At 38.6% G+C, this 24,853-nt stretch overlaps 1 protein-coding gene across 3 annotated transcripts in view; it reads left to right on the top strand.

Moving 5' to 3' along the window:
- COL12A1 (collagen type XII alpha 1 chain) overlaps positions 1–24,853 on the top strand; it is a 128,589-nt gene that overhangs the window by 66,516 nt on the left and 37,220 nt on the right. For all 3 annotated transcript variants that reach the window (XM_066359013.1, XM_066359016.1, XM_066359014.1), the window contains 17 exons: positions 139–281; positions 1,370–1,499; positions 2,154–2,296; positions 4,629–4,758; positions 6,183–6,302; positions 8,180–8,326; positions 9,047–9,163; positions 9,318–9,464; positions 10,034–10,108; positions 12,092–12,231; positions 15,568–15,691; positions 15,865–16,008; positions 17,386–17,550; positions 19,286–19,324; positions 19,421–19,559; positions 22,809–22,951; positions 23,348–23,457. In XM_066359013.1, coding sequence (XP_066215110.1) covers positions 139–281; positions 1,370–1,499; positions 2,154–2,296; positions 4,629–4,758; positions 6,183–6,302; positions 8,180–8,326; positions 9,047–9,163; positions 9,318–9,464; positions 10,034–10,108; positions 12,092–12,231; positions 15,568–15,691; positions 15,865–16,008; positions 17,386–17,550; positions 19,286–19,324; positions 19,421–19,559; positions 22,809–22,951; positions 23,348–23,457 — 2,156 coding nt within the window. The remainder of the gene's footprint in view (positions 1–138; positions 282–1,369; positions 1,500–2,153; positions 2,297–4,628; positions 4,759–6,182; positions 6,303–8,179; positions 8,327–9,046; positions 9,164–9,317; positions 9,465–10,033; positions 10,109–12,091; positions 12,232–15,567; positions 15,692–15,864; positions 16,009–17,385; positions 17,551–19,285; positions 19,325–19,420; positions 19,560–22,808; positions 22,952–23,347; positions 23,458–24,853) is intronic.

The raw sequence follows: 24,853 nt of genomic DNA on the forward strand, positions 1-24,853 counted from the left end.
TTTGTATATAGATCATTAGAACTTTCAGAAGGATAATATTTTATCCTTTTACAGAGTGTAAGTTCTGGAGAAGTGATAACAAAAGCTCAACATTTATAAACAAACTTAAGAAATATGCATTGGCTTTTCCTTCCTCAGTGGAGAGAGGGCTGGCGAGAAACGTCCAAGTGTACAACCCTTCGCCCAACAGCCTGGATGTCCGCTGGGACCCTGCCCCGGGGCCTGTGCAGCAGTATCGCATTGTGTATTCTCCTGTGGCTGGCTCCAGACCCTCGGAATCTGTAAGTAACTTTGTCATCTTAGAGCTCAGCAAATGAATGCTGTCGATTCTACTGTACCTCCTGCCATGGCTGCTGGCCCAGAACAAAAGCCAGTTGTTGGTGTGGCACTGAGTCTCAGCGAAACGTCATTTCCTGATGAATGTAGGCTTGTCTTGGTGTCATGCTGGGTAGCCTGTGAGAATGCAACCACAAACATGCCAGAGTCTGAGGATTAAATGATTGACTTTGATGCATTAAAGCAGGTATATTAATTACAAAATGAGTGAGCAAAAATGAATTTTAGGGCAAAAGCAAATTAGCAATGGGAGTTAAACTCGCCAGTAATAAATGCAAAATCCTTGCTAAACCTTGTCAATATGGGCTTTTGTTGTAAAGTACAAATGTCTTATTATGAAACTGTCTTAGAGTATTTCTTCACTGGTTCATACAAATTGCCCAATCTGTCCTCAATTCATAGTACCATTCAGCTTTGTAAATGGAGTAGTAATTTAGAAGTCAGAAATTCTAATCTGAATAAGGGAAAATATCAGAATACTTAAGAAAAAGTAAATTTACAGACTACCTTTATTTATGTCTTTATGAAAATAAACAATCATGGTAAACAAAGGTAAACAAATGATGAACAATATATGTTTTGTAAGAATGTTGATTTGCACGTCCCTGTGTATAAGACATATTCAGACAATGTTGTCCTTATTCATTGCAGAATTGCTCTCTATTTCAATACAAAATTTCTGCCCCCATCAGTGTAGAAGTCTCTTATGTGTATCTAACATTCAGGAATGTTTTTTGAATATGATCATGAGCCCTGGATGTTTTATTTGAGAATCTTTACAATAAACCTAAATGTGAGGTGATTGAAGCTACTAAAGTCAAGTGTGAACTAAGTTTGTTTGGGGAAGAACTTTCGGAGGATAAACTCCATCTAATGGTGTGGGTTGGGCAGATTTCATGAAGAGGCAGAGTCGTTAGCTTCTGACGTGTCTGGGCTCAGCCTTTTATTGTCAAAGTTATTGTGCTGACTAATAAAAGACTTGCTAAGCATTTGGGTTGTCATCAGGCAGAATTTGGCATTTTCTTCCCTCCAGGTGGTGGTGCCAGGAAATACCCGTACGGTGCACCTGGAACGGCTGATCCCAGACACACCCTATTCCGTGAACATCGTGGCTCTCTACTCCGATGGAGAGGGGAATCCCAGCCCTGCCCAGGGCCGAACGCGTGAGGCAGAAATCCTTTCTCTACCCAATTCCCTTGTGACTCGGTGGCGGGGCATCTCTGAGTGAGGGAGGAGTGGGTGGTGAGTGAGAGGCGGTGAGAGCTTTTGTCACCTTTTTGCAAGTGAGGGTAGGCGTGGGCATGTGATTCCCACATTTACACATCAGACTAAAGCTTTGGGTCCATGACTGCCCTTTGTGCTGAGTGAGCTTTATCTGGCTTTATTCTCGTCATGGACCTAAGTTAGGAGGGTTACTGCTCCTTTTCTGTTCTTCAGTAGGTCTTACTAAATGCGTACTGAGCAAACATGAGGGCTTGGCTTCTGTTTCACTAAGCAGGAAGTGGGTCTAGTGGTTAAAATCATCCTTTTCTTTCCCAGTCTGTAGCTTTAGGTTCAAGCCTAGTTTTATGTCACTGGAAGTTTAGCACGTAACGTAGCTCTGACATGTAGCACTTTCTGTGGTTTACGTTTTCACATTAAAACCATAGAAAATGTGTATTTTATCATAGGGAGTAAACAACCAAGTGAATGGTGAAACACCTGACAGTAACTTCCTTAATCTGACCAGGGTGAAGTTCTTTTATACCCCTCCCTCCATCCCCAATCTGTCATGCTCACAGGCAGGCATATAACTCTATTGTATTTTATTTATTTAGTACCACGAAGTGGACCAAGAAATCTGAGAGTCTTTGGGGAGACAACCAATAGCCTCTCTGTAGCCTGGGATCACGCTGATGGGCCAGTTCAGCAGTATAGGATCATTTATTCTCCCACTGTTGGTGATCCAATTGATGAATATGTGAGTGTGATTCTCATTTATTGAGTATTTTATAATCTGACCTGGTTAGAGGGTGAAACTAAGCTTTCTTCTTTAGGATTGTGCTAGGATTAGAGTTGAGTTCTTGACTCTTGGCGTGACAATTACATTCTGTATGACTTTCTCTGACATGACATTGGATCACCTGAGTGTGCTAGTATGGCCTCCCATACTACAGAGAATTAATGTCTTTGGAGGTCATTTTTATTCTAAAGACAGATTGGAAAAACTCTCTTATCTCATGAAATGCATATTTCTAACCACCTAATTATATCTTAAAAATTAAGTCTAGTGAAACATGATACCATTAAAAAAATTTATTTATTGATTTCAACAAGAGAGGAAGAGAGAGAGAGAAACAGGAACATCAAATTGTTCCTGTATGTGCCCTGATCGGGGATTGAACCAGTGACTTCTGTGCTTTGGGACAATGCTCTAACCAATCGAACTATCGGCCAAGGCACTACTAATTATTCTGAGCTACCTAAATTAACATTCAAATGCTGTGACTATTCAAATTTTACATTTTTAAAAAATCTAATTTCTTTACAAGGTCTTCCTTAAATATTTGTGCTAATTGATCATTGATCTTTCTTTTCTCTAAATTTAATATTTTTCAGTACATTGTGATTTTGAAATATACATATGCTAATATTAGTTTCACACTTTTTGATTGTCATGTTTTATCTCTTTAGAATCAGATTCAGATTTCTTACAGCTTCTTCAGAGCCCTAATTATGCATGTCCATTTGTTGTGGATAGAAAGAGTCAGCACTTTCTTTAATTTTTTTTAAGTTTATGAATTTTAGAGAGAGTGGAAAAGAGAGAGAGAAACACTGATTTGTTGTTCCACTTATTTATGCATTCATTGGTGCCCTGACCAGGGATCAAACCCCAACCTTGGCATATCATGTGATGCTCTAAGCCAGTGGTTCCCAACCTTTTTTGGGCCACAGACCGGTTTAATGTCAGAAAATATTTTCACAGACCGGCCTTTAGGGTGGGACGGATAAATGCACAAAATAAAATTATGCGACCGGTGTAAAAACTGTGGTATTTTTAAATATAATTATCGAACTTACGAGACAATCGTCAAGAGTAAGTCTTAGACGGATGTAACAGAGGGAATCTGGTCATTTTTAAAAAATAAAACATCATTCATACTTAAGTATAAATAAAACAGAAATAATGTAAGTTATTTATTCTTTCTCTGTGGACCGGTACCACATGGCCCATAGACCGGTACCGGTCCGCAGCCCAGGGGTTGGGGACCTCTGCTCTAAGCAACTGAATGACCTGGCCAGGACTGGTCAGAACTTTAGTGATAGTTTGGTGGAAGATTATACACAGTGTTGATTTCAAAACAGTTTGGTCTGTTGTTTGCAACTGTTTTGCTACATATATTTTTTTTTGGCCATTTTCCTTGTGTTATGTTATAAAATATGTCATCTACTTGAATTTGATATATTAGGCTTTAATTTAAGCCCCCATTTTCATCAATCAGAAACATGTAATTACCATTTAGTGTTTCTGATCAAAATGAGAGTAGTACTGCCTGCCACACTTAGTTTGCCAAAGCAAAGATGTTCGCACTTGAGTGTTTGTTCAACCTTTCCAAACATACAGTCATGCAATTTCCCTTCAATTTTGTCCTCCAATTCACCATTTGTAATCAAGGAACTCAACTCTGGGAATCACTGGCATAGCAATTCACATTGTTTATAAAAGTAGAGCTTAAGGTTGAAAGAGAGATTGAGAGATCTATTTGATTCGTTTCTTCTTCATGGAGGTATTAAATATACTTTCCCATTTCTTCTTTTTCACCTAATTAGTATTAGTCCCACTGATACTCTTGAGTGCAGAAACCCTCACCAATGTATTCCCAGTGGCTAGTACCATCCCTGTCTCACAGTGGGTACTATGTGCATCTTTGCTGAAGGAATACACTAACATGTAGCTTGTACTGTTGAGAGATGGAGACAGAGATACTATTGAGTGCTGCAGTACTCAGTAATGTGTACTGGGGTGTTGTACATGGTACTGCTTTTCATCCTCACAATTTCCTTCAGAGGTGCTAAGTCATAACATTGGTAAATAGCTAATTTGGGATTTGAGCCCAGATCTGTCTGACACTAAAACTATTCTCCCATGCTATGTGCAGATGATCTGCCTTGCTGTGAGTTATTGTGCAACAACAACAACAAAAAAATATGAAGAAAACATTACTGTTTATGGGAATACATAAAACAATATTGTCTTTTGACCTGCATGTCCTCTAGCTGATAATAAATTTATGATTTAACTTCCCCTCTAGACCACAGTCCCAGGCAGAAGAAACAATGTAATATTGCAGCCCCTGCAATCTGATACTCCATATAAAATTACTGTTATTGCGGTTTATGAAGATGGAGATGGTAGCCATCTAACAGGAACTGGAAGAACTGGTAAATGTCTAATACCTTTTATAATCTTTTCTAGCCTCCACTGGGAGCAGTTTCTAATGTTGCTCATTGGAATCACCTGAGGAGCTTTAAAAACTGCTGTGCCTGGGTGCCACGCTCAGAGCTACTGATGTAAGTGGTCTGAGCTGTGGCCTGGACCTGCTGATGTTCTAATGAGCAGCCAAGGTTGAGAGCCACTGCTTTAGCGTAAAAGCATGCTAGGCTATAGATCCGTTTCTGTTACTGGTAAATATTGGCATTCCTTCTTTCCACTCCATTCAGCGTGGTTTGATCCTTACTACACTCAGTTGCCCTGACTCTTTTTTGTGCTTAAATGACCTTGACAATATTACAGAATTCGGGAGAGGTGACATGCAGAGGCTCTTAAGAGAAAAGCAGGACCAGGGCTGTTTCAGTTCAATCTGTAAAGACCAGGAATTTATATATTTATTGATACCTATAAGACTGAGGCAACAGAGACTGTTTAGTAATTTTAATTTAAAATCAAGATGATTTAATTTAACAACTTCTCATTTTTTACTTTCCCTTAGGTTTTAGAATATTTTGGTACTTTTCTGGGGAAATGGCATATTTCAAATTTTGTGCTTACATATCTATATATAATCTTTCCTAGATATTAAATTTTCCAGGAAGGCTCAAAGCCGTTTCTGGTTTCTCTTGCAAAAATTTTTTTGAAGTTGAATTCCTTATTTGTGTAATTCTATGTATAATAATTCAGAAACTACTTAACATGCTGCCTAACAGTATTGACTTGAGGCTGTACCTCTGAAGGTCTGAGGATTTACTCTTGGTTATGTTGGTGGTGAATAGAATGGTGTTGAGAAAAACATCATTTTAGTCACCAGCTAGCAGTGTGGTCTTAAGCAAATCATATCTTATTCATGTGATAAAGTGGTTGGAATAGATACATCTCTAAATTGCTTATTGCCTCTAATAATCTGTATTCTGAAACATTGTAAAAGTGGTATGAGTTTTCTTATTTTCTATCATTCTGCATACTATAACATACCAGTTCTGGAAATTATCAGTTCCTGAGTCCATTGGAGCTGCAGTTTGAATTTGGAAAAGCCTTAAGCTTTCTGTTGAACATTTCAATATCTGTTATTTTCTAGATAAGAAATTTATGGGATATTATTAAATATCTTTCATGGGGCTGTATTATCAACACTTATTTTATTTCGAAAAATTAAATTTAATGGGGTGACATAGACCAATAAGAGTACATAGGTTTCAGGTGAACATCTCTATAGCATTTGAACTGTTGATTGTGTTGTGTGCCCATCATCCAAAGTCAAATCATTTTCCGTCACCTTATATTTGACAGTTATTGTTGATACTCATCAAGTTCTATACTCTCCTTGCGAGTCAATGGAAGGTCAGTAATGTGTGCCAATATCTGTTTGCAGTGGGACTACTTCCGCCTCAGAACATCCACATCTCTGATGAATGGTATACAAGATTCAGGGTGTCCTGGGATCCTTCACCCTCTCCGGTTCTTGGGTATAAAATTGTGTATAAGGCAATAGGTAAGGAAGCACCTTTATCATCATAGAAATGCACTGGAGAGTTATTTGGGTTTGAGGGTATTCTTTGTTGCATCTCCTATGATTTGATTCTACTGGCAATTCAGTTATATCAAGTCCTCTTTGATCAGAGGTAGTGTTTATGGCAATAGTATTTTAAACCATTGTTCTAAAGTATCATTGTTACTATGAGTGTAGGTGATATTCTCATTAATTTGCATGACTAAAAAGTTTTACTTGGTCCATAAAACTGCACATATTGCAAACATTTGTGTTCAGACATTCTATGTGTTATGACTATGAAATAATGCATCTTTAATCAATACAAATTTCTCTATTTTTCCCATTATTTCAAGGTATTATTTCATTTGGGGCATATGCATTTTAGTTTATTTATAAAAGTCTTGCTTTCAACTTCCCATTGACACCGTCACCTAAATAGATATAACCTTTATTAAATTATTTGCTATATTTTTATGCTTTGTTTATATACTTAAAACAGTGGAAGAAAAATACTCTGCACCAAATTTTCTAGGGCATCTTTACTTTTTAAAAATAAAAAACTTACCTGGCCAGGTGGTGGTGCAGTGGATAGAGTGTTAGACTGGGACGCAGAGGACCCAGGTTCAAAACCCCGAGGTCGCCAGCTTGAGCGCGGGCTCATCGGGTTTGAGCAAGACTCACCAGCTTGAGTACAAGGTCGCTGGCTCGAGAAAGGGGTCACTCGGTCTGCTGTAGCCTCTTGGTCAAGGCATATATGAGAAGTCAATCAATGAACAACTAAAGAACCACAATGAAGAATTGATGCTTCTCATCTCTCTCCCTTTCTGTCTGTACCTCTCTCTGACTCTATCTCTGCCACAAAAAAAAAATCATTTAAAAAATAAAAAACTTTACTGTTATTTTATTTTTCAGAGTGCCCAAGCATTTCTGTAAATAAGAGTAGAAACTCACAGAAGAACTATAATCATTCAATAAGTCTACTATAGAGAATGAATATTTAAAAAATAAAAAAAAATAATCAAAAGGAAAAGATTAGGAACTGTTTGCTTAATGTCCAGAAAAATGGAGTGTTCCTACTTCTTGGTACAGAGAGGAGGCTCAGGTGCTGGGACCTTGGACCCCTGCCAAGAGCAGGGACGTCCGGGTGGGACAACTGTTCATTCGCTCCTGGCCATCAGCAGAGATAAAGGGAGGATTAGATGTGGCTCTCCTCGGCGGTCACCTGGGGCCACTCCACTTTGTCTGTTTACTTCAGGAGGCTAAACAGATATGACCATTTTCAAAGTGTGTCACATGGGGCATGAACTTTCTGAAATTTCCTAGAAAAATTTCCTAGAAATATATAAAGACAGAGAATAAGAAAAAGGAAAGGAAGGTGAGCTTGTATAAGGAAATGGAGAACTTAAAGGGAGAGGTGTCAGTAACTGAGGACCTTCAGTCACTAAATGTATGAAATGAGGTCCATGGCAGATGTTCTTAAGTCTACAATAGACTGAAAAATGTTCATTGAGCCTCGACTGAGTGCAAAGCACAACGCTGGCCAAGTGAGGCTTAGAGAAGAGGCTTGAGAGTCTAGGGTAGTGGACTGTGTGGTTGATTTATTCATTAGAAGAGCAGGGATTCAGGGATTACATACCTGCTGCATTCCAGGGACTGTGCAGTTTTCAGAATCAGAGGATAACGAATCCGGTCTCTGCTTCCAGTTCTGGATTCGCCGTACAATGTGGCATGTGCTACAGTGCACATGTGCATAAGGGGCTTTAGAATGAATGGTGTTCATACTATCATTTGAGTAGAAGTTAAGGCATTTTGGTTTTAAGAAAAATTTGACACTACTGACGACATATATCTATGTATTTCATTGATTGTTATTAAAGGTTCCAATGAGCCTATGGAAGTCTTTGTTGGAGAAGTGACATCATATACACTACACAATCTCAATCCCAGCACCACCTATGATGTAAATGTTTATGCTCAGTATGACTCCGGACTCAGTGTTCCCCTGACGGATCAAGGCACTACCTGTGAGTCACGATCTTTGCATGGTTGTAAGGAAAAATGTAGTACAAATTGCCAGGTCAGCCTGTTTTAATTTTACTTCATCTTAACATATGCATGTTTCATCAGCATTAAGTAAGTGACCCATTTGTGTCCAGCTAAACAAATCTATTGAGTAATATAATTGAGTATTCAAAAATGTATATGATGAAATATGTTTAGTTCACAAAAATATTATATTTTGAATTTTAAAGATAAAAATTGTCATTTCATTTCATCATGAATAAATTAGAGTTGGGATGCCATGTAGTTTTCTTGACATTTGATGTTAAAACATATATTACCTAAATACATTGATTTAATTGAAAGTTTTCACAGAAATGCCATGATCATTGATTCAGCCAAGTGCTTTAATAACAGTTTAAGGACTTAGCACACTGCCTTTTAGAAAAAACTTCTACTAATTATTTTCATGAGACATCTTTGACATTTGTGGTATTGCGAGGGCCCATGTGGAATTTCTTTCCTCTTGAAAGTCAGCGATAAAAAGGGAGATCTGTTTGGCTATACTGCATTCTCATGGATGTTTCATATATGTTTCCTGTAAGGAAACATAGCAAGATTTTAGGCATTTATTTTTCATTTTAACCACAGTAGAAGTTTTAAAATTCTGTTATGATTAAAAGTATGCTTTTATGCCTTTATTCACAAAGTAAATTTACTATCTTCCCTTCTTTGTTTTGTAGTGTATTTAAATGTGACAGATCTGAAAACTTATCAGGTTGGGTGGGATACGTTCTGTGTTCGATGGTCACCTCACCGGGCAGCCACCTCCTACAGGCTAAAGCTAAACCCTTCAGATGGTACGTGTGCAAAATGAAAAAGAACTGGAGCACAGAGTAGCAACATCTCTAACTTCAGTGAAGAAGATGCCATTTTGTTTACAAATTTATGTATACAATACCTTTAAGTGTAATCGATGATGACACTGGTGTTTTCCTTTGCTGTCATAACCAGGAACCAGAGGACAGGAAATTACAGTGCGCGGATCAGAAACCAGTCACTGCTTCTCTGGCCTTTCACCAGACAGTGATTATGACGTCACTGTTTTTGTGCAGACACCAAACCTCGAAGGTCCTGGTGTCTCTGTCAAAGAACATACCAGTAAGTTTCTGAGTACTCTGCAATATCTCTGTTAGGCTTTCGAATAGGATGCTCTAGGAGTTCTGTTACTGTGCTCTATTATTACAGAGGTGTGGCAGACTTAAGTGACTCCGGTATAGGCACGTCTCCATGTAGGCAGCAGTAATGATGTGATGATGGCAGGTCCTTGAATGTGGAGTCTGTGGCTGGTTCAGGACCTTTATCTGCAGGAAATCCATGTTGCCGCTATTACAATTGGTGTTATTTTAAGGAAAAGGGTAAAGGAGGGAGACACCGCCCTAGTTGACGGTGGGAAGTTGAGATGCATCTATGCTAGTGACTTTTACTCGTTTGACCCTATCTGAAGGCCTTACATTCACCCTTTGAATCTTGGCTTTGCTTTTTGTAGCTATAGTCAATGTTGAATGACTATCAATGATACCAAGTTTGGATAAAATAGAACTCCGTGGATATAATGCCAAGGAAACTTGACTTGTCATCAAGGATTTAAATTGCTCTTAAAATTTACTTTCTGTGATGTGAAATGTACACATACTGTGTTTTTCTAATTATTATTTTAAAAATTCTAGCCATGAAACCAACAGAAGCCCCTACAGAGCCACCCACACCTCCTCCCCCTCCCACAATTCCACCCGCTAGAGATGGTAAGTACAACTGATTGGCAATTTAATAAGTAAGAAAGGATTTATCTTCTTCCTGATGTAGCCTGTTCATCATTTATAACTGACATAGAACATTTCTGATTAATTGTTCTTGTTGACGAGTTTTTAGATCAAAAGAAAAGATTGTCAGTAATTTGTTCTCCCCTCCAAGCACATTTTAGTGTGAATAAAATCAGTCATCAACTACTCCAGCTTTTCAGTTGGAACCATTTTCCCCTTAATTTTGCAGATTAATATCTCACAATACCTTACACAGTCCATGGTCACATGATGGGTCCTTCTTTCTGTGGGCTGCTGGCATCAGTGAGAGCCATAGGTCTTTTTGGCTACTTCTGGACGCTAGTCCCGGGCCTGTGGCTTTGGAAGTCCTGGTTTCTGACCCGGGGAGTGGCCTCGGATTATACAAGGCTGAAGCATAATTGTCACTTGCAATGAACTGATAAAAACACACACTATTAATGCTGGTTTCTCAGTAATTTGGGGCAGTTCTTTCTGCTTCATCAAATTAAGTTTAAAATAATTAACTACTGGTTTATTTTCCCCCCATATTCTATTTTCAGTGTTTAATAACTGAAAGCATTTCAGATTTTCAAAATATTTTTCTTTTATCTTAGAAGGCACTAGGCTGCTACAACTTCTTTAAACCTATTAAATAAGATAAAAATTAAAAGTGTATTATTATAAGGTGAAACAATATTGGGTTTCTTTAAATTAGATTGTTGAAAAAAAATCAGTAAGCAATTTTGGCTCATTGAATTGTTTCAATAGACTTTATTTTATAGAGCAGTTTTAGATTCATAGAAAATTGAGCAGAAAGTACATAATGTTCCCACATGTTCCTGCACCCTTGTACGCACAGCCTCCCATGGCATCAACATCCCCTGCCAGAGGGGCATCTGTGTTATAATCCCTGAACCTATATTGATACGTCATTATCATCCAAGGTCCATATTATATTTGGGTCCACTCTTGGAACTGTATATTCTGCATGTTAAGTTTTTATAACTAAGATGTTGTTAAATTTCTATTTTCAGAATTATTTTTTTAGCCTCTAAATCTAAAGATTCAATGAAAGGTATTTATTGTATTCTATCCCTTTCTTCCCTCCATACGATTCTAGGGGCCTGATTTCAAATTAAAAGACACCTTATTTGCGCCAAACTTTTTGATAAATATATACAAAAATTTTCGAACTGCTAAGTGCTGGACATAGTTGCTTTTCATTTCATTTTGTTCTCATTTGTTGTTTGGAGCTCTTTGAGGAGTTCCATGGGGAAAGAACATATATTTGCATAATGCAGGGGTCCCCAAACTATAGCCCTCGGGCCGCATGCGGCCCCCTGAGGCCATTTATCCGGCCCCTGCCACACTTCCGGAAGGGGCACCTCTTTCATTGGTGGTCAGTGAGAGGAGCACATTGACCATCTCATTAGCCAAAAGCAGGCCCATAGTTCCCATTGAAATACTGGTCAGTTTACTGACTTAAATTTACTTGTTCTTTATTTAATATTGTATTTGTTCCCGTTTTGTTTTTTTACTTTAAAATAAGATATGTGCAGTGTGCATAGGGATTTGTTCATAGTTTTTTTTAATAGTCCGGCCCTCTAATGGTCTGAGGGACAGTGAACTGGCCCCCTGTGTAAAAAGTTTGGGGACCCCTGGCATAATGGATCTAAATAGATGAAGTAATTCTAGAGCAGAAATTGAAAGCCAATGAGGCTAGTGCCTGTCATACTTCATTGTGAGTTGAACCCATCTGGGCATCATCTTATTGCTGATTCTGATCCAGGAATTCTGGGATAAGGCCCAGGGTTCTGCATCTCTAAGACGCTTCCCAGGCGATTCCGTTGCGGTGGAGCCACACTTTAAGCAGCAAGGTGTGAGACTCCATTTCTCAGTTGTGGAATTTCACTTGAATGAAAGAATTCATGAGATTTGCTTCTTCCTGTGTTTTTGTTTCTCCAGTATGCAAAGGGGCCAAGGCAGATATTGTATTCTTGACTGATGCCTCCTGGAGTATCGGGGATGATAATTTTAACAAAGTTGTAAAGTTCATCTTCAATACTGTGGGAGCCTTTGATGAAATCAATCCTGGTGGAATTCAGGTGGGTGTTGTTTCATAGGTGACTATTCACTTGTAATGTCTTGCTGTTTTCTTTGAAATTCTCTTTTTAAGTAGAAAGACTTTTTAGTTCAAATTATGTTTTGAATTTTGCTATTTAATATTCTCATAACACATACATTTTTGGAAGGAGTTGGGTGTAAAAATGATAATTTAACAGAAATAGGTATTCTCTTTGGCTCAATGATATTTCTGTTGGAGATTCTGACTTTAACTTCCTGCTTAAAACTCTTGCAATGATACATTTGCATAAAAGGTCAGCTGATGTTCTGAAGTTAAATGCATTGTGATTGTCACACAGTGTTAAGTCAGAAGATTCAATGATGAATAGTGACTGGAGTGGGTGTGTAGAATCCTGCTGTCCCCTCTATCACGGCATTGCAGATATTACCTTGACTAGAAGAGTGATCATCATCATTATTATTTTAATGTTTAATTTATTGTGTAGACATGCTTTCAAGTGCCCCACTCAATACAACACCCTCTGCACCCTGCATCCTGCCTCCCCCCCCCCCCCGTGCCCCATGCAAAGTCTCTCTCTTTCCACCCGCACTTCCCCCCTTTTGACCTCCCTCCCCCTATCTCCACCCCTCTTTTCCCTGTGACTATTGCTACCCTGTTGTCTATATGTATTTATATATGTCAAGTATATATGATTTTGGCTAATCCCTTCACCTTCTTTGATCTCATCCTCTCTTCTTCCTTCCCTTTGACAGCTGTCCATATGTTTATGGTGACCCTGGCTCTCTTTTGATTTTGTTCCTCAGTTTATTGTGTTTAGATTTCACGTATAAGTGAGGTCATGTGGTATTTTTCTTTCTCTGCCTGGCTTATTTCACTTAGCAAAATAATCTCCAGGTCCATCCATGCCATTGCAAAAGGTAAGATTTCCTTTTTTTTTTTTTTTGTGGTAGAGCAGCCATTATTGATTCATTTAATTCATTTGTTTTCCTAACATAACTACCAATTATCCTGCTGTGGAGTTACTCCAAAAGAATTTGTTTTACTAGAGTAGGAACTTAGAGAAGTTTGTTTTTCTATGAGAGGCTTCTAAGAATATATAATTCAGAATTTAGCCATAACTCACATGTAAATCTGAGAATTTCCTTCACTATTCTCATAAACCAGTGATCTGAACACTCAAGTCCAGTGGCTCTAAAGAGAGGGGGACTCTTCCCAGGCCCTTCTGAGAATCTGATTAAAGTTGTTATTAGCTATTTCTTGGATTCTGCAAACTTGAAGACCGAAGAGGCTTGCTTGATGCCTTTAGACATTCCATGCTTCTGAAGGATTTTGTATGGATTACTATTATAGAACTGGTGGATTCAGCCATTTTGGAACTGGCTGGGCAGAACCAATACCTAACTTTTTGTTGAGTTTGGTGAACTGTTGTTAAAAGGCACTTGTAATCAGGATTCTCTCTAAGGTGGGCGCCTGGGCAGCCGCCCAATGTGAAAATCACAGATTTACATTCCTTATGCTTTTTTCTTTTTGACAGAGACAGAGAGTCAGAGAGAGGGACAGATAGGGACAGATAGACAGAAAGGGAGAAAGTTGAGGAGCATCAATTCTTTGTTGTGGCACTGCATTCATTGTTGTGGCATTGTTGTTCATTGATTGCTTTCTCATATGTGCCTTGATGGGGGGGACACATCAGCAGAGCAAGTGACCCCTTGCTCAAGCCAGTAAACTTGTGCTCAAGCCAGCGAGCTTGGACTTCAAGCCAGCGACATGTGGGCTCAAGCCAGGAACCATGGGATCATGTCTATGATCCTACACTCAAGCCAGTGACCCTGTACTCAAGCTGGAGACCTCAAGGTTTCAAAACTGGGTCCTCCACATCCAGTTCGATGCTTTATCCACTGCACCACTCCTTTTTAATGAACTGCATAATAGCACACTCTAAGAGCTCATTGTAATGTTCATTCCATCCATAGGAGAAAAAATTTGCAAGTGAGGATGCCAATCAAAAAACAATATGGAAATATCTTAAATAACAGTTTTATTGTTTTTTGTCAGGTATTAATATTTTAAAACTCATAACAATCTAATTTTATGTACCTCTTTTATTGTTCTTATTTAAGTATTAAATGCATGAAATAATAAACTACATTTTGGTATATCATTTTTTATACTTAAAACAGTCATTAGGGCAGAGAACTGATTGTTAAATAATTTGAATCCCACCATTATAGTATAGCAAGTATCACTTTATATGGTCCTTGTTTTGTGCGAATCTCTTCTGTCTAACTCTATCTTTATTCTTTAATGCCAAAGACTATGTTGTGTTGTTATTCTTTTGAATTTTCTTGTTTCCTTCCCTATTTCTCGTGATGAATTGTATTCTTTATTTTGTTAGCTTGTACTTTTTTATTGCGGCATCTTAAAGACATTATAAAAATAATAGATTTTGACATAAACCATAAATAATTTTATTAAAAAATCATGTCTTCTTGTATGGAAGAGTACTTTATGGAATATTATAAATTTCAAATCCCCAAATAACCCTGTGTATAACATTTGAACCCAAAATGAGTAAAAAGTCAGGCCAGTTATAGTCTCAATTCAATGTGTCAACAACTAAGCCATTTTTCCATCTTATAAAAATTTAAGATTTCTAATAAAAATAAAGAATAGTTATATATTTTATTAACTTCTATGTGACAGCTACTTTGTATATATGATTACTACATATGTCTTTAATACAACTCTAGGAAATCAGTATAATTAGCTCCATTTTACTGATGAGAAAACCGAAGCCCAGCAATATTGGGAACTTACCCAATGTCACATGGCTATTAATTGGCAAAGCTAGGATTTCAGTCCAATGATTCCTGACTACAAAGTTTGTACTCTTTCCACTAAATCACACTGCCACTAAGTTTGTGATGAATGCTGATTATTATCACACGTGATATTTTTATATTACCATAAAGAATGGCTGTGGCCAGTGACAAGAAACAGTTGGCTGTGGAACCAGTTGCTTAGCCAACATTTGAATTCAAGATGGCATGTTCTCATTTTTAATTTTGGAAGCTCTCTGCTCCCTGACTTTACCCATCTCTTTTTATATCCTAGAAAAAGTTACCATATAAATACAATATATTTACATTTTAATATCAATTGTCAATTTCATTGAAGATAAGAAATGAGATAATATAATGAGATAACAGTAGTCAGCCTTGTAATACTAGCTATAAAGAGCTTATAATACTCTCTCAGTCCTGAGGCAGTCAATTCTGCAGCTGGAGGGGTCACTGGAAAATTGCAACATAAAGAGAGATGACTTACCTTCATCACAACCCACATTTTCTTTCAGGTCTCATTTGTGCAGTACAGTGATGAGGTCAAGTCTGAGTTCAAGCTGAACACATACAATGACAAGGCCCAAGCCCTTGGGGCCCTCCAGAATATTCGGTACAGAGGAGGAAACACAAGGACAGGTACAGTTGATCAGAATACACACAGACCTTCATTCCCCAAAGTGTTTGGAGTGGAAGAACTGAGTGTACCATCTCACTCTAATATTCAAATTCTTATCAGATGGACGTGGCTAATGGCATGTGGATAGTTTGCATTGAGGTGACACTAAAATATTCCATGCCACACTCTATAGGTAAGGCTCTCACGTTTATCAAAGAAAAGGTCTTGACCTGGGAAAGTGGCATGAGGAAGAATGTCCCCAAAGTGCTGGTTGTGGTCACAGATGGTCGGTCACAAGACGAAGTCAAGAAAGCAGCTTCCGTCATCCAGCAGTCAGGTAAGCCAGGCACGGATTTGATGCCCAGTGATTGTGCTTATTATTTTAACAGATTTAAATGGTCAGGAATGATTGCAAAGAAACCCCCAAATTGCTGATTTTACTTTATTGTTCCTGTTTAATCTGTACTTCATACCCTTGTAATATTAATTTATATTTAATTATGGAATGGTTTGGTAATTGCTTAAAAATAACGCAGTGTATATTCTTTATATAAGATGTGGCTCAGGGTCTGTCAGTGAGCAAGCTGTGTTTCCTCACGGTGGCTGCAGGCCACAGAATGCCATAATGGGATGACCCTAGAGCAGCTGTCCTGCCATAGCAGAAGTGAGTCTTGTTGCTGGTTCCTGGGCAAAGAGAACCATAGAGAGGCCTTCACTTTAGCACAGCCTTGCAGATACAGGCTTTAAGCAGATGCTGAAAGGTACCCTGCAAAGGGGGAGCAGCTAGGCCTCAGAGACGTGTCTCTGGGGTATCTTGGCAACCAAACATCCTGAGCACCTCTTGATAACACTGCCCTTTGGTTTTGTTGTTTAAATTATTGGGGATGAAGCAAGGTCTTTCCAGTACTTGCATTAACACCCTGTCTGCTCCCTACCCCTTCCCCCCATAGGGTTCAAGGTGGCCATATGTTAAGCATATGTAGTAATTGAAAAGTGCTTGTTACATGGAATTGCACTGATCTTTTTTATAAATTATTGCCACTATGTTATGCACTTTGAGCAGATTTTAGCATATTTTGTGCTCCTAGCTGACTTAAGTTTGGGGTTATGAATGCTTACTCCTTATGTTGCCTTATTTATACCTAATTATGTAACTGATTCCTTATATAGTTTGTTTTTTTCACAGTCAAATCAAACTTTTGGAATGAAAACTTTGTTTATATGTATTAACTTGAATGAAAGAAAGTTATTGCCTTTGGAAACTGTAGATTCCATTTTAAAAGTGATCAAAATCCTGCCTTTGAGCCTGAGTTTGTTGAGAAAATTAGTTTTAAGAATCAAATTTTTAAATTAGCCTATTCTTGGTTTCTGAGTTGACTCAGAGCATAAGCGTAAAACGGAAATGGTGCGTAAGAGTGCAGCAGAATTCACGGGTATATCAGGACTATAGATCTATGGAAGAAAATGTGCACCATGTTAAATCTTTCTGCTATTAAAATGTTTGCCTTTTGTTAGGATTTTAGTCTAAGGAAATCCAATTAAATGAATTTTACAAGCCAGAAAATAAGAAGATCTTGGAAAAGTACATATTCATTCAAAAGAGTTTATGTCAATTATATAACACCAATTCTGATAAGATTTTATTTTGAGTTGTTTAAACATTAAAAGGTAGGAAAAGAGCTATGTAATTCACTCTCCACACACTGTTCTGCAGGGTTCAGTGTCTTTGTAGTTGGCGTGGCTGATGTTGAGTACAATGAGCTTGCCAATATTGCCAGCAAACCAAGCGAGCGGCACGTGTTCATTGTGGATGACTTTGAATCTTTTGAGAAGATAGAGGACAACCTCATTACATTTGTCTGCGAAACGGCCACCTCAAGTAAGTTATGATCCACATGGATCCATAATCTCACTTATTTTGAAAAATAACTACTTGGTAGGACATTCCCTATCTCATATGAGATCAAGTTTGCGCAGAAAGAGACCTTGGGAAAGCCCTTGAGAACCTGATGAATCATTGTTCCTATTGAGATCGTGCTAAATGTGTGTTTATCAGAGGTACATGTTAATCCTTGAAGATGTAATGTATTCCTTGTATGGAATTAAAGTGTTTTAATACATTTTTCCCCCACTATTCCAATGCCTGTGACATTTGAGTAAATTAATTTTCAGCTTTAGGAATGCATTTATAGAAGCATTTCTGTGAGATGAACTTTTCCTTATTAGTATTCAGTGGGTATTTGTTGTCAACATTCATGCTTCAAGGAACAATGAAAAACTGACTTGTACGTGTGTGCTCCATAGAAATTTATTTGGTTCCCATTTGTTTTTCTGGTACAGATCTTTTTTGTTATACCAATATCTCAAGCTCCACTTTTAAAATACAGTGTAAGACAAAACATTGGTTGTTTTTGTTAACTCATTCTCTTTCCCATCCATTAGCATTGATTCTTGGAGTATTAGATTATGGAGACAGTTATGTGGCTAGCGTAGACTCTTTTTTTTTTTTTTTTCTTTTTCTGAAGCTGGAAACGGGGAGGGACAGACTCCCGCATGCGCCCGACCGGGATCCACCCGGCACGCCCACCAGGGGACGACACTCTGCCCACCAGGGGGCGATGTTCTGCCCCTCCGGGGCATCGCTCTGCCGTGACCAGAGCCACTCTAGCGCCTGGGGCAGAGGCCAAGGAGCCATCCCCAGCGCCCGGGCCATCTTTGCTCCAATGGAGCCTCGCTGCGGGAGGGGAAGAGAGAGACAGAGAGGAAGGAGGGGGGGTGGAGAAGCAAATGGGCGCTTCTCCTATGTGCCCTGGCCGGGAATCGAACCCAGGTCCCCCGCACGCCAGGCCGACGCTCTACCGTTGAGCCAACTGGCCAGGGCCTAGCGTAGACTCTTGATCCTAGGCAGGGCTATGCTTTACGAGTGTTATATTAAAGCCTTGAAACTCTGGTGAGAGTGGCAGTAGTCAACAGATGCCAGGGCTTTAACTATGAAAACTGACCTTGATGCTCAGAGAGGAGCTGAGTGGTGAAAGGTGGGTGGGGAACTACAGTTGTCTCATTTCCTCTCTTCGTGGTCCTGAAAGCCACTGTCTGGTATCCCTGGCTCCCGGTGGGGAGCCCAGGGTGAAAACTGCTGTACACTTGTCATTGTTACACCATGTTTAGTAGGTAGGATGAGGCTCTGGAGCTTGGCAGAGAAGAGGGTTGGATAGGGGGGACAAACTCCTCTAGCCTTAGCATAAATCTAATATTCTCTGGGTGAAAAAAAAAATAGTTCTTTAATCTATTGAAAAACATATGAAATTGTTTCCATTTAATTATATTTTATTATTCTTCAAAATATTATAAAACTCTGATTGGACTGGAGAATGTTCAGAAAACATTGCTAATATGGCAATAGTATAACTTATCCTACACATGGGACGTCTATAAGAAATCAGTTATATACAATTAGAGTGGTGTTAGGTTTTATTAATGCACAGACAATTTTATTACTTGATATACAGACACAGCTGCTTTCTGTACCTATACAATGTTTGCATATCCTTGTTGAATATCGTGTTGTGCATCTCATCTGTGTGAATCATACTTAAGAACACTGTGCATTGCAGGTTGTCCTCTGATTTACTTGGATGGCTACACCTCACCAGGTAAGCATTTATGAACGTGGGCTAACTTATTTCAGTATTTAAGCAATAACATAATTTAAATGAGCTCATTTCCATATTTTCTTTCCTGATGTAAAGGTTTTAAGATGCTTGAAGCATACAACCTGACAGAAAAGAATTTTGCTTCCGTACAAGGAGTCTCTTTGGAGTCAGGGTCTTTCCCCAGCTACGCCTCCTACAGGCTTCAGAAGAATGCCTTTGTAAATCAGCCCACAGCGTAAGTGTGACAAGGTTCTTTTTCTCACAACATGCCAGACTTTCTCTTTGAGGCTCTTGGAATCTTTGCTGGCTTGTCGGAATCCTGGAACTTTAGATTTGTTAGAAGATTCCTTATGAATGACCTAGCTTAATTTCCTTAAATGTGGTTGGGTTAAGTGTCTTCTTCCATCAAGGTCATACAGGAGAACAGGACTCAAGCCTGGCTTTTCTCAGACCAAAGAATCTCATCCTGGTTCTGCAGTATTATAGATTCCTGACCCTTTTGAATTGAAGGCTAGGACTGGAGCTATGCTTTTTCTAAGGGAGGTTGTTTAAACAGGAAGGCAGCTTCTCACTTGGAACGTGTCTCCCTGTGGTGCGGAGGGACTGAGGGGGTACGTGCAGAATGAGAGCAGCGTTCTGTTCAGTGCTGTGACCTCCAGATGAGAGGCCATGCAGTTCTGCTGTCTGGGCTCAGAGCAGCGGTTAGTTTGTATTGGCTGCCACTCAGACGATCCGTGGGGTAGCTCTAGACGTTATTTTACTCCATGAAAGTTTGCACCTGGGAACGATAACCAAAGTATGTATTTCTTACTCATTAGAATTAAAACATTGTAATCTTGAGGAATATGTGTTTGGCAACTTATGGAGAGAAAAGAACACGGAGAAATAAAGCTTTCAGTAGTAACTCAGGACAGGGTCAGAAAATGCTGTCGTAAATTTGAAATGCTCTGGGAAAGATGACGGAAAATTCAGACTAAAACCAAAACTAATTTGTTTTAAGGAAGTAAAAATCATATTGTAGTTCCTAACTCTTTTTATGTTCAACCACACTGGTCCACAGCTTTGGGGTTTTCAGTGAACCTTAATTCCCAATGTTTAACCTTCAGTCACCTCAAGAAATGACACCTACATTTAACTAATGACAGTCTGCAGTCCTCTCAAGAGCCACAATTTGTGATTGAAAGAAGCATAAGTACAATTCAATTATAATTTTTTTCATAGGGACTCGTTCACTGAGAAAGAAGAAGAAAAATGGGCAAGGTTAGATGTAAATTAATATGGAGATGGTTTTTTTTTTTTGTTTTTTTTTTTTTTCTGAACTGGAAACGGGGAGAGACAGTCAGACAGACTCCCGCATGCGCCCGACCGGGATCCACCCGGCACGCCCACCAGAGGCAAAGCTCTGCCCACCAGGGGGTGATGCTCTGCCCCTCCAGGGCGTCGCTCTGCCGCGACCAGAGCCACTCCAGCGCCTGGGGCAGAGGCCAAGGAGCCATCCCCAGCGCCCGGGCCATCTTTGCTCCAATGGAGCCTCGCTGCGGGAGGGGAAGAGAGAGACAGAGAGGAAGGAGGGGGGGGGTGGAGAAGCAAATGGGCGCTTCTCCTGTGTTCCTGTGTGCCCTGGCCGGGAATCGAACCCGGGTGCCCCGCACGCCAGGCTGACGCTCTACCGCTGAGCCAACCGGCCAGGGCCGATATTATTTTTAATATGGGATATTATGCAGATAGTAAATAGCCTTTTGAACACATGAAAGCTATTATGTCACATGCTCGGGACACATGCTTTAGGAAGCAGGGCTGCACTCTATTCCTGATGTACCAGTGGTATGGTCCAAGGGCTGGAAACCTTAAGAGACATTCTGTGCCCTCTGTCAAAATTCATGGAAGAATAGTTTCTCTTGAGTCTAAGACTTGATGATCAAGGCTTTTTTAATCTACTTTCAGAAATAAAGTGTTATTCAAGGGTATCAGAAAGAAAACTAACAATTTTGCTACAATTCCCCCTGAATAATGATTGACTCAACTCTGGAAGGACACGTGGAGCCACATTTTTTTGTCTAACAGTTTTAGAGCAAAGAAACATTTCCTTTTATTTGAATTATATGCCTTTATCACCACTAAACATTTGCACATGTCCATGACCTTAACATTTTTTACTGGTTTTATTTTTGGAAGCATGTAAGCTTCTGGAGATTATTTGATTTATTTTATTTCAAGGAAGGAATTTGGAAGTGTAAAAACTATTAGAGAAAGTGAGGGAGAAATTAAAAACATGCACCATCTCATGATCTCATACCCCTGACACTGGAAATTAAGTATTTGTAGTAAGATTCATCCTCTTTAAGTGATATCCATAGATATATTGTTTATCACTCTAAAATTATTATGTAATTTTATAATCATTTATGTGTCTAGAACAAATTAGTAATTAGGATAAAACACCATTTGGCAATTTCCCAGACTTTTGTGACTTTATCAGATTATAAGTAATCTCTAAGTACTCACATAAGGGACTTTTAGTGTTTGTTCTTTTGCTGCCTTTCCTACATTTTTCTCCCCCCTTTTTTTTTTTCTTCTTCTTTTCCAAGTGAGAAGAGGGGAGATAGAGAGACAGACTCCTGCATGTGCCCTGACTGGGATCCGCCCGGCAACTCCCATATGGGGCCTGTGCTTTGCCTGTCTGTGGCCATTCTCCCAACTGAGCCTTTTTGTTTTTTTTTTTTTTCATTTTTCCGAACCTGGAAACGGGGAGGCAGTCAGACAGACTCCCGCATGCGCCCGACCAGGATCCACCTGGCATGCCCACCAGGGGGCGATGCTCTGCCCCTCTGGGGTGTCACTCTGTTGCATCCAGAGCCATTCTAGCGCCTGAAGCAAAGGCCACAGAGCCATCCCCAGCGCCTGGGCCATCTTTGCTCCAATGGAGCCTTGGCTGCGGGAGGGGAAGAGAGAGACAGAGAGGAAGGAGAGGGGGAGAGGTGGAGAAGCAGATGGGTGCCTCTCCTGTGTGCCCTGGCTGGAAATCGAACCCGGGACTCCTGCACGCCAGGCCCACGCTCTACCGCTGAACCAACTGGCCAGGGCCCCAAATGAGCCATTTTTATTGCCAGAGGCAGAGGCTGCAGGGAGCCATCCTCAGCACCTGGGGCCTGTGCACTTGAACTGAGCCATAGCTGCAGGAGGAGAAGAGAGAGAGAGAGAGAGAGAAGGGGGAGGAAGAGAGGTGGAGAAGCAGATGGTTGCTTCTTCTGTGTGCCCTGACTGGGGATTGAACCTGGAAATCAAACCCAGGACATCCACATGCCAGACCATGCTCTACCACTGAACCAACTAGCCAGGGCCTCTCCTTCTAATATGTAGCTGGCTTATTATAAATGATTTCTAAGACTACCCATAATAAACTCTGGTCCAAAGATTTAAAATATTCTCTATTTCTGATGAGAAGTCCTTATTAATTAATTCATTTATTTGTTTTATCTAATAGAGAGCTACACCCAAATGGACTCCCTCCTTCATACACGATTATATTATTGTTCAGACTTCTCCCAGAAACTCCCAATGACCCTTTTGCCATTTGGCAAATCACAGACAGAGACTACAAACCACAAGTTGGACTGATTGCAGATCGTAAGGATTTTTATCTTATTTTGAGGCACATGTGTGCATCTTGCTTATTATGTTTTCTCTTTAAGAATCTTCTCAATATACAGAGTGAGGCAAAAGTAAGTTTACAGTTGTGAATATGCAAAAGAGTTTATTTTTGTATTATTATTTATTAATTATTGTATTATTTTCCACACAAACAACTCTAAAACTTTTGCTTCACCCTGTATATATTTACTTGGTATATGCTTCTATATTTAAAGTTTTAAAAGTGTAACATATTAGTAAATATTCTAATCATGTTTATCTCAGCTAAAATGATTGAATTTTGACTTCTTACCAAAAAGAATCATATGTTAATACTTTCAATATAAAGTGTACCATGCATGTGATTTAGTAAAAATTATGTGTTGATTACAGCTTCTAGCAAGACATTATCATTTTTTAACAAGGATACAAGAGGTGAGGTGCAGACTGTCACATTTGACACAGAAGAAGTGAAGACATTATTTTATGGAAGTTTTCATAAGGTAAAAAGATTATCTAGTTATTTATAAAAGAAGAATATGATTTATAATTTTAAATTAACTTCTTTTATTATTTATTAACATGTCATGTTAAATTGGTAGAAACATAACCATATCTTTTAAAAAATCTTATTTTAGAGAATTTGATTAATTAAAAGAAAACCCAAAATAAAACAATTTTACTATTCAAAAGATAACTATTAACATTTTGATATAAGAATGAATGCCTATTTTTTTCTATCTACCATTTTATTGTGAATCATTACATCATTTTATTTCCAAACTTCATTTTTTATTATATTTTAATTGATAGAATTATTTCATAGAGCTGCTTCTTCCCTACCTGTTTATTATAAAGTTACAGATATGCCAGTCTAAAAGTTTTCATTATCTACCAAAATAATAAAGATAAATGTTTCTATGATTAGATTTCCATGAATACACTTATGAATTCTCTAAAATATCTTATTAAACGTTCTAAAATTCTTATAAGATTGCCTATATTTGTTGGTCTTAATATTTTGTTTGTCAACATCCAAGGATAATGAAGACTTTCTGTAAGGTTTTTAAAGGATGATTAATTGAAAAGAATACTGAAGTTTGGGATATTAGAATGTAATAGAACAATCAAGGTTAAGAGTTGGCTTTTTAATAGTATTTCTTTACCCGCGGGTTGACAGGAGGAATACCTCTGGTTGCACAAGTGGTCTAAAGTTTCTCTAGGATAGCGGTCAGTGAGTTAGTCCCATACACAGAAGACAAATGTTTCCAGTTCAATCTGATTTTCAAATGAAAATTGAAGAACTCGTTCTATTTAAGTAGATTTAGCTTTATTTTTTGCTGATTCTATTCCCAAGAATTTGGTTTCTTTCCAGAATGTTTTTCTTATTCATGAATTAGATTCTTAATAAGGATGGCAAGGGACTCTTCTGGAGCTCAAAGAGGCTTCATGATATGCACATTAATGAGGAGCAAAATACAATGAAGGAAAAGCAAAGGTCTTTGAGTATAATGGCATATCCGCTTAACAGTTTATTGACTTTCATGGTGAAGTGTAGTAAAAGAAATGTCTCATCATTGGGAAAGCAAATTCTTTTTTGACAAATATTATTAGCTTCAGCTACTCCTTATCTGATAATAAATGTTGAATTTGCCAAAGTTCTTATGAGCTTTTTTGGCTCATTGATATACCTATTAAACTTACATTTGAGTAACTTGTTAAAAAGGACTATTTTATTTTTCCTTCCACATCCACTGAAGATACTAGAAATTTAATTTTCTATCAGCCAACTGATAACTATTTATTTTTTAAATTCAAACTTTTATTGAAAACTTTATTTTACTTGGGCAAAAAAAAAAAAAGGCAGAATTTTTCAGAGGTCTATAGTGATAGTTGATT

Source organism: Saccopteryx leptura, chromosome 1 (genome assembly GCF_036850995.1).
Source record: "Saccopteryx leptura isolate mSacLep1 chromosome 1, mSacLep1_pri_phased_curated, whole genome shotgun sequence".
Classification (NCBI taxonomy): domain Eukaryota; kingdom Metazoa; phylum Chordata; class Mammalia; order Chiroptera; family Emballonuridae; genus Saccopteryx; species Saccopteryx leptura.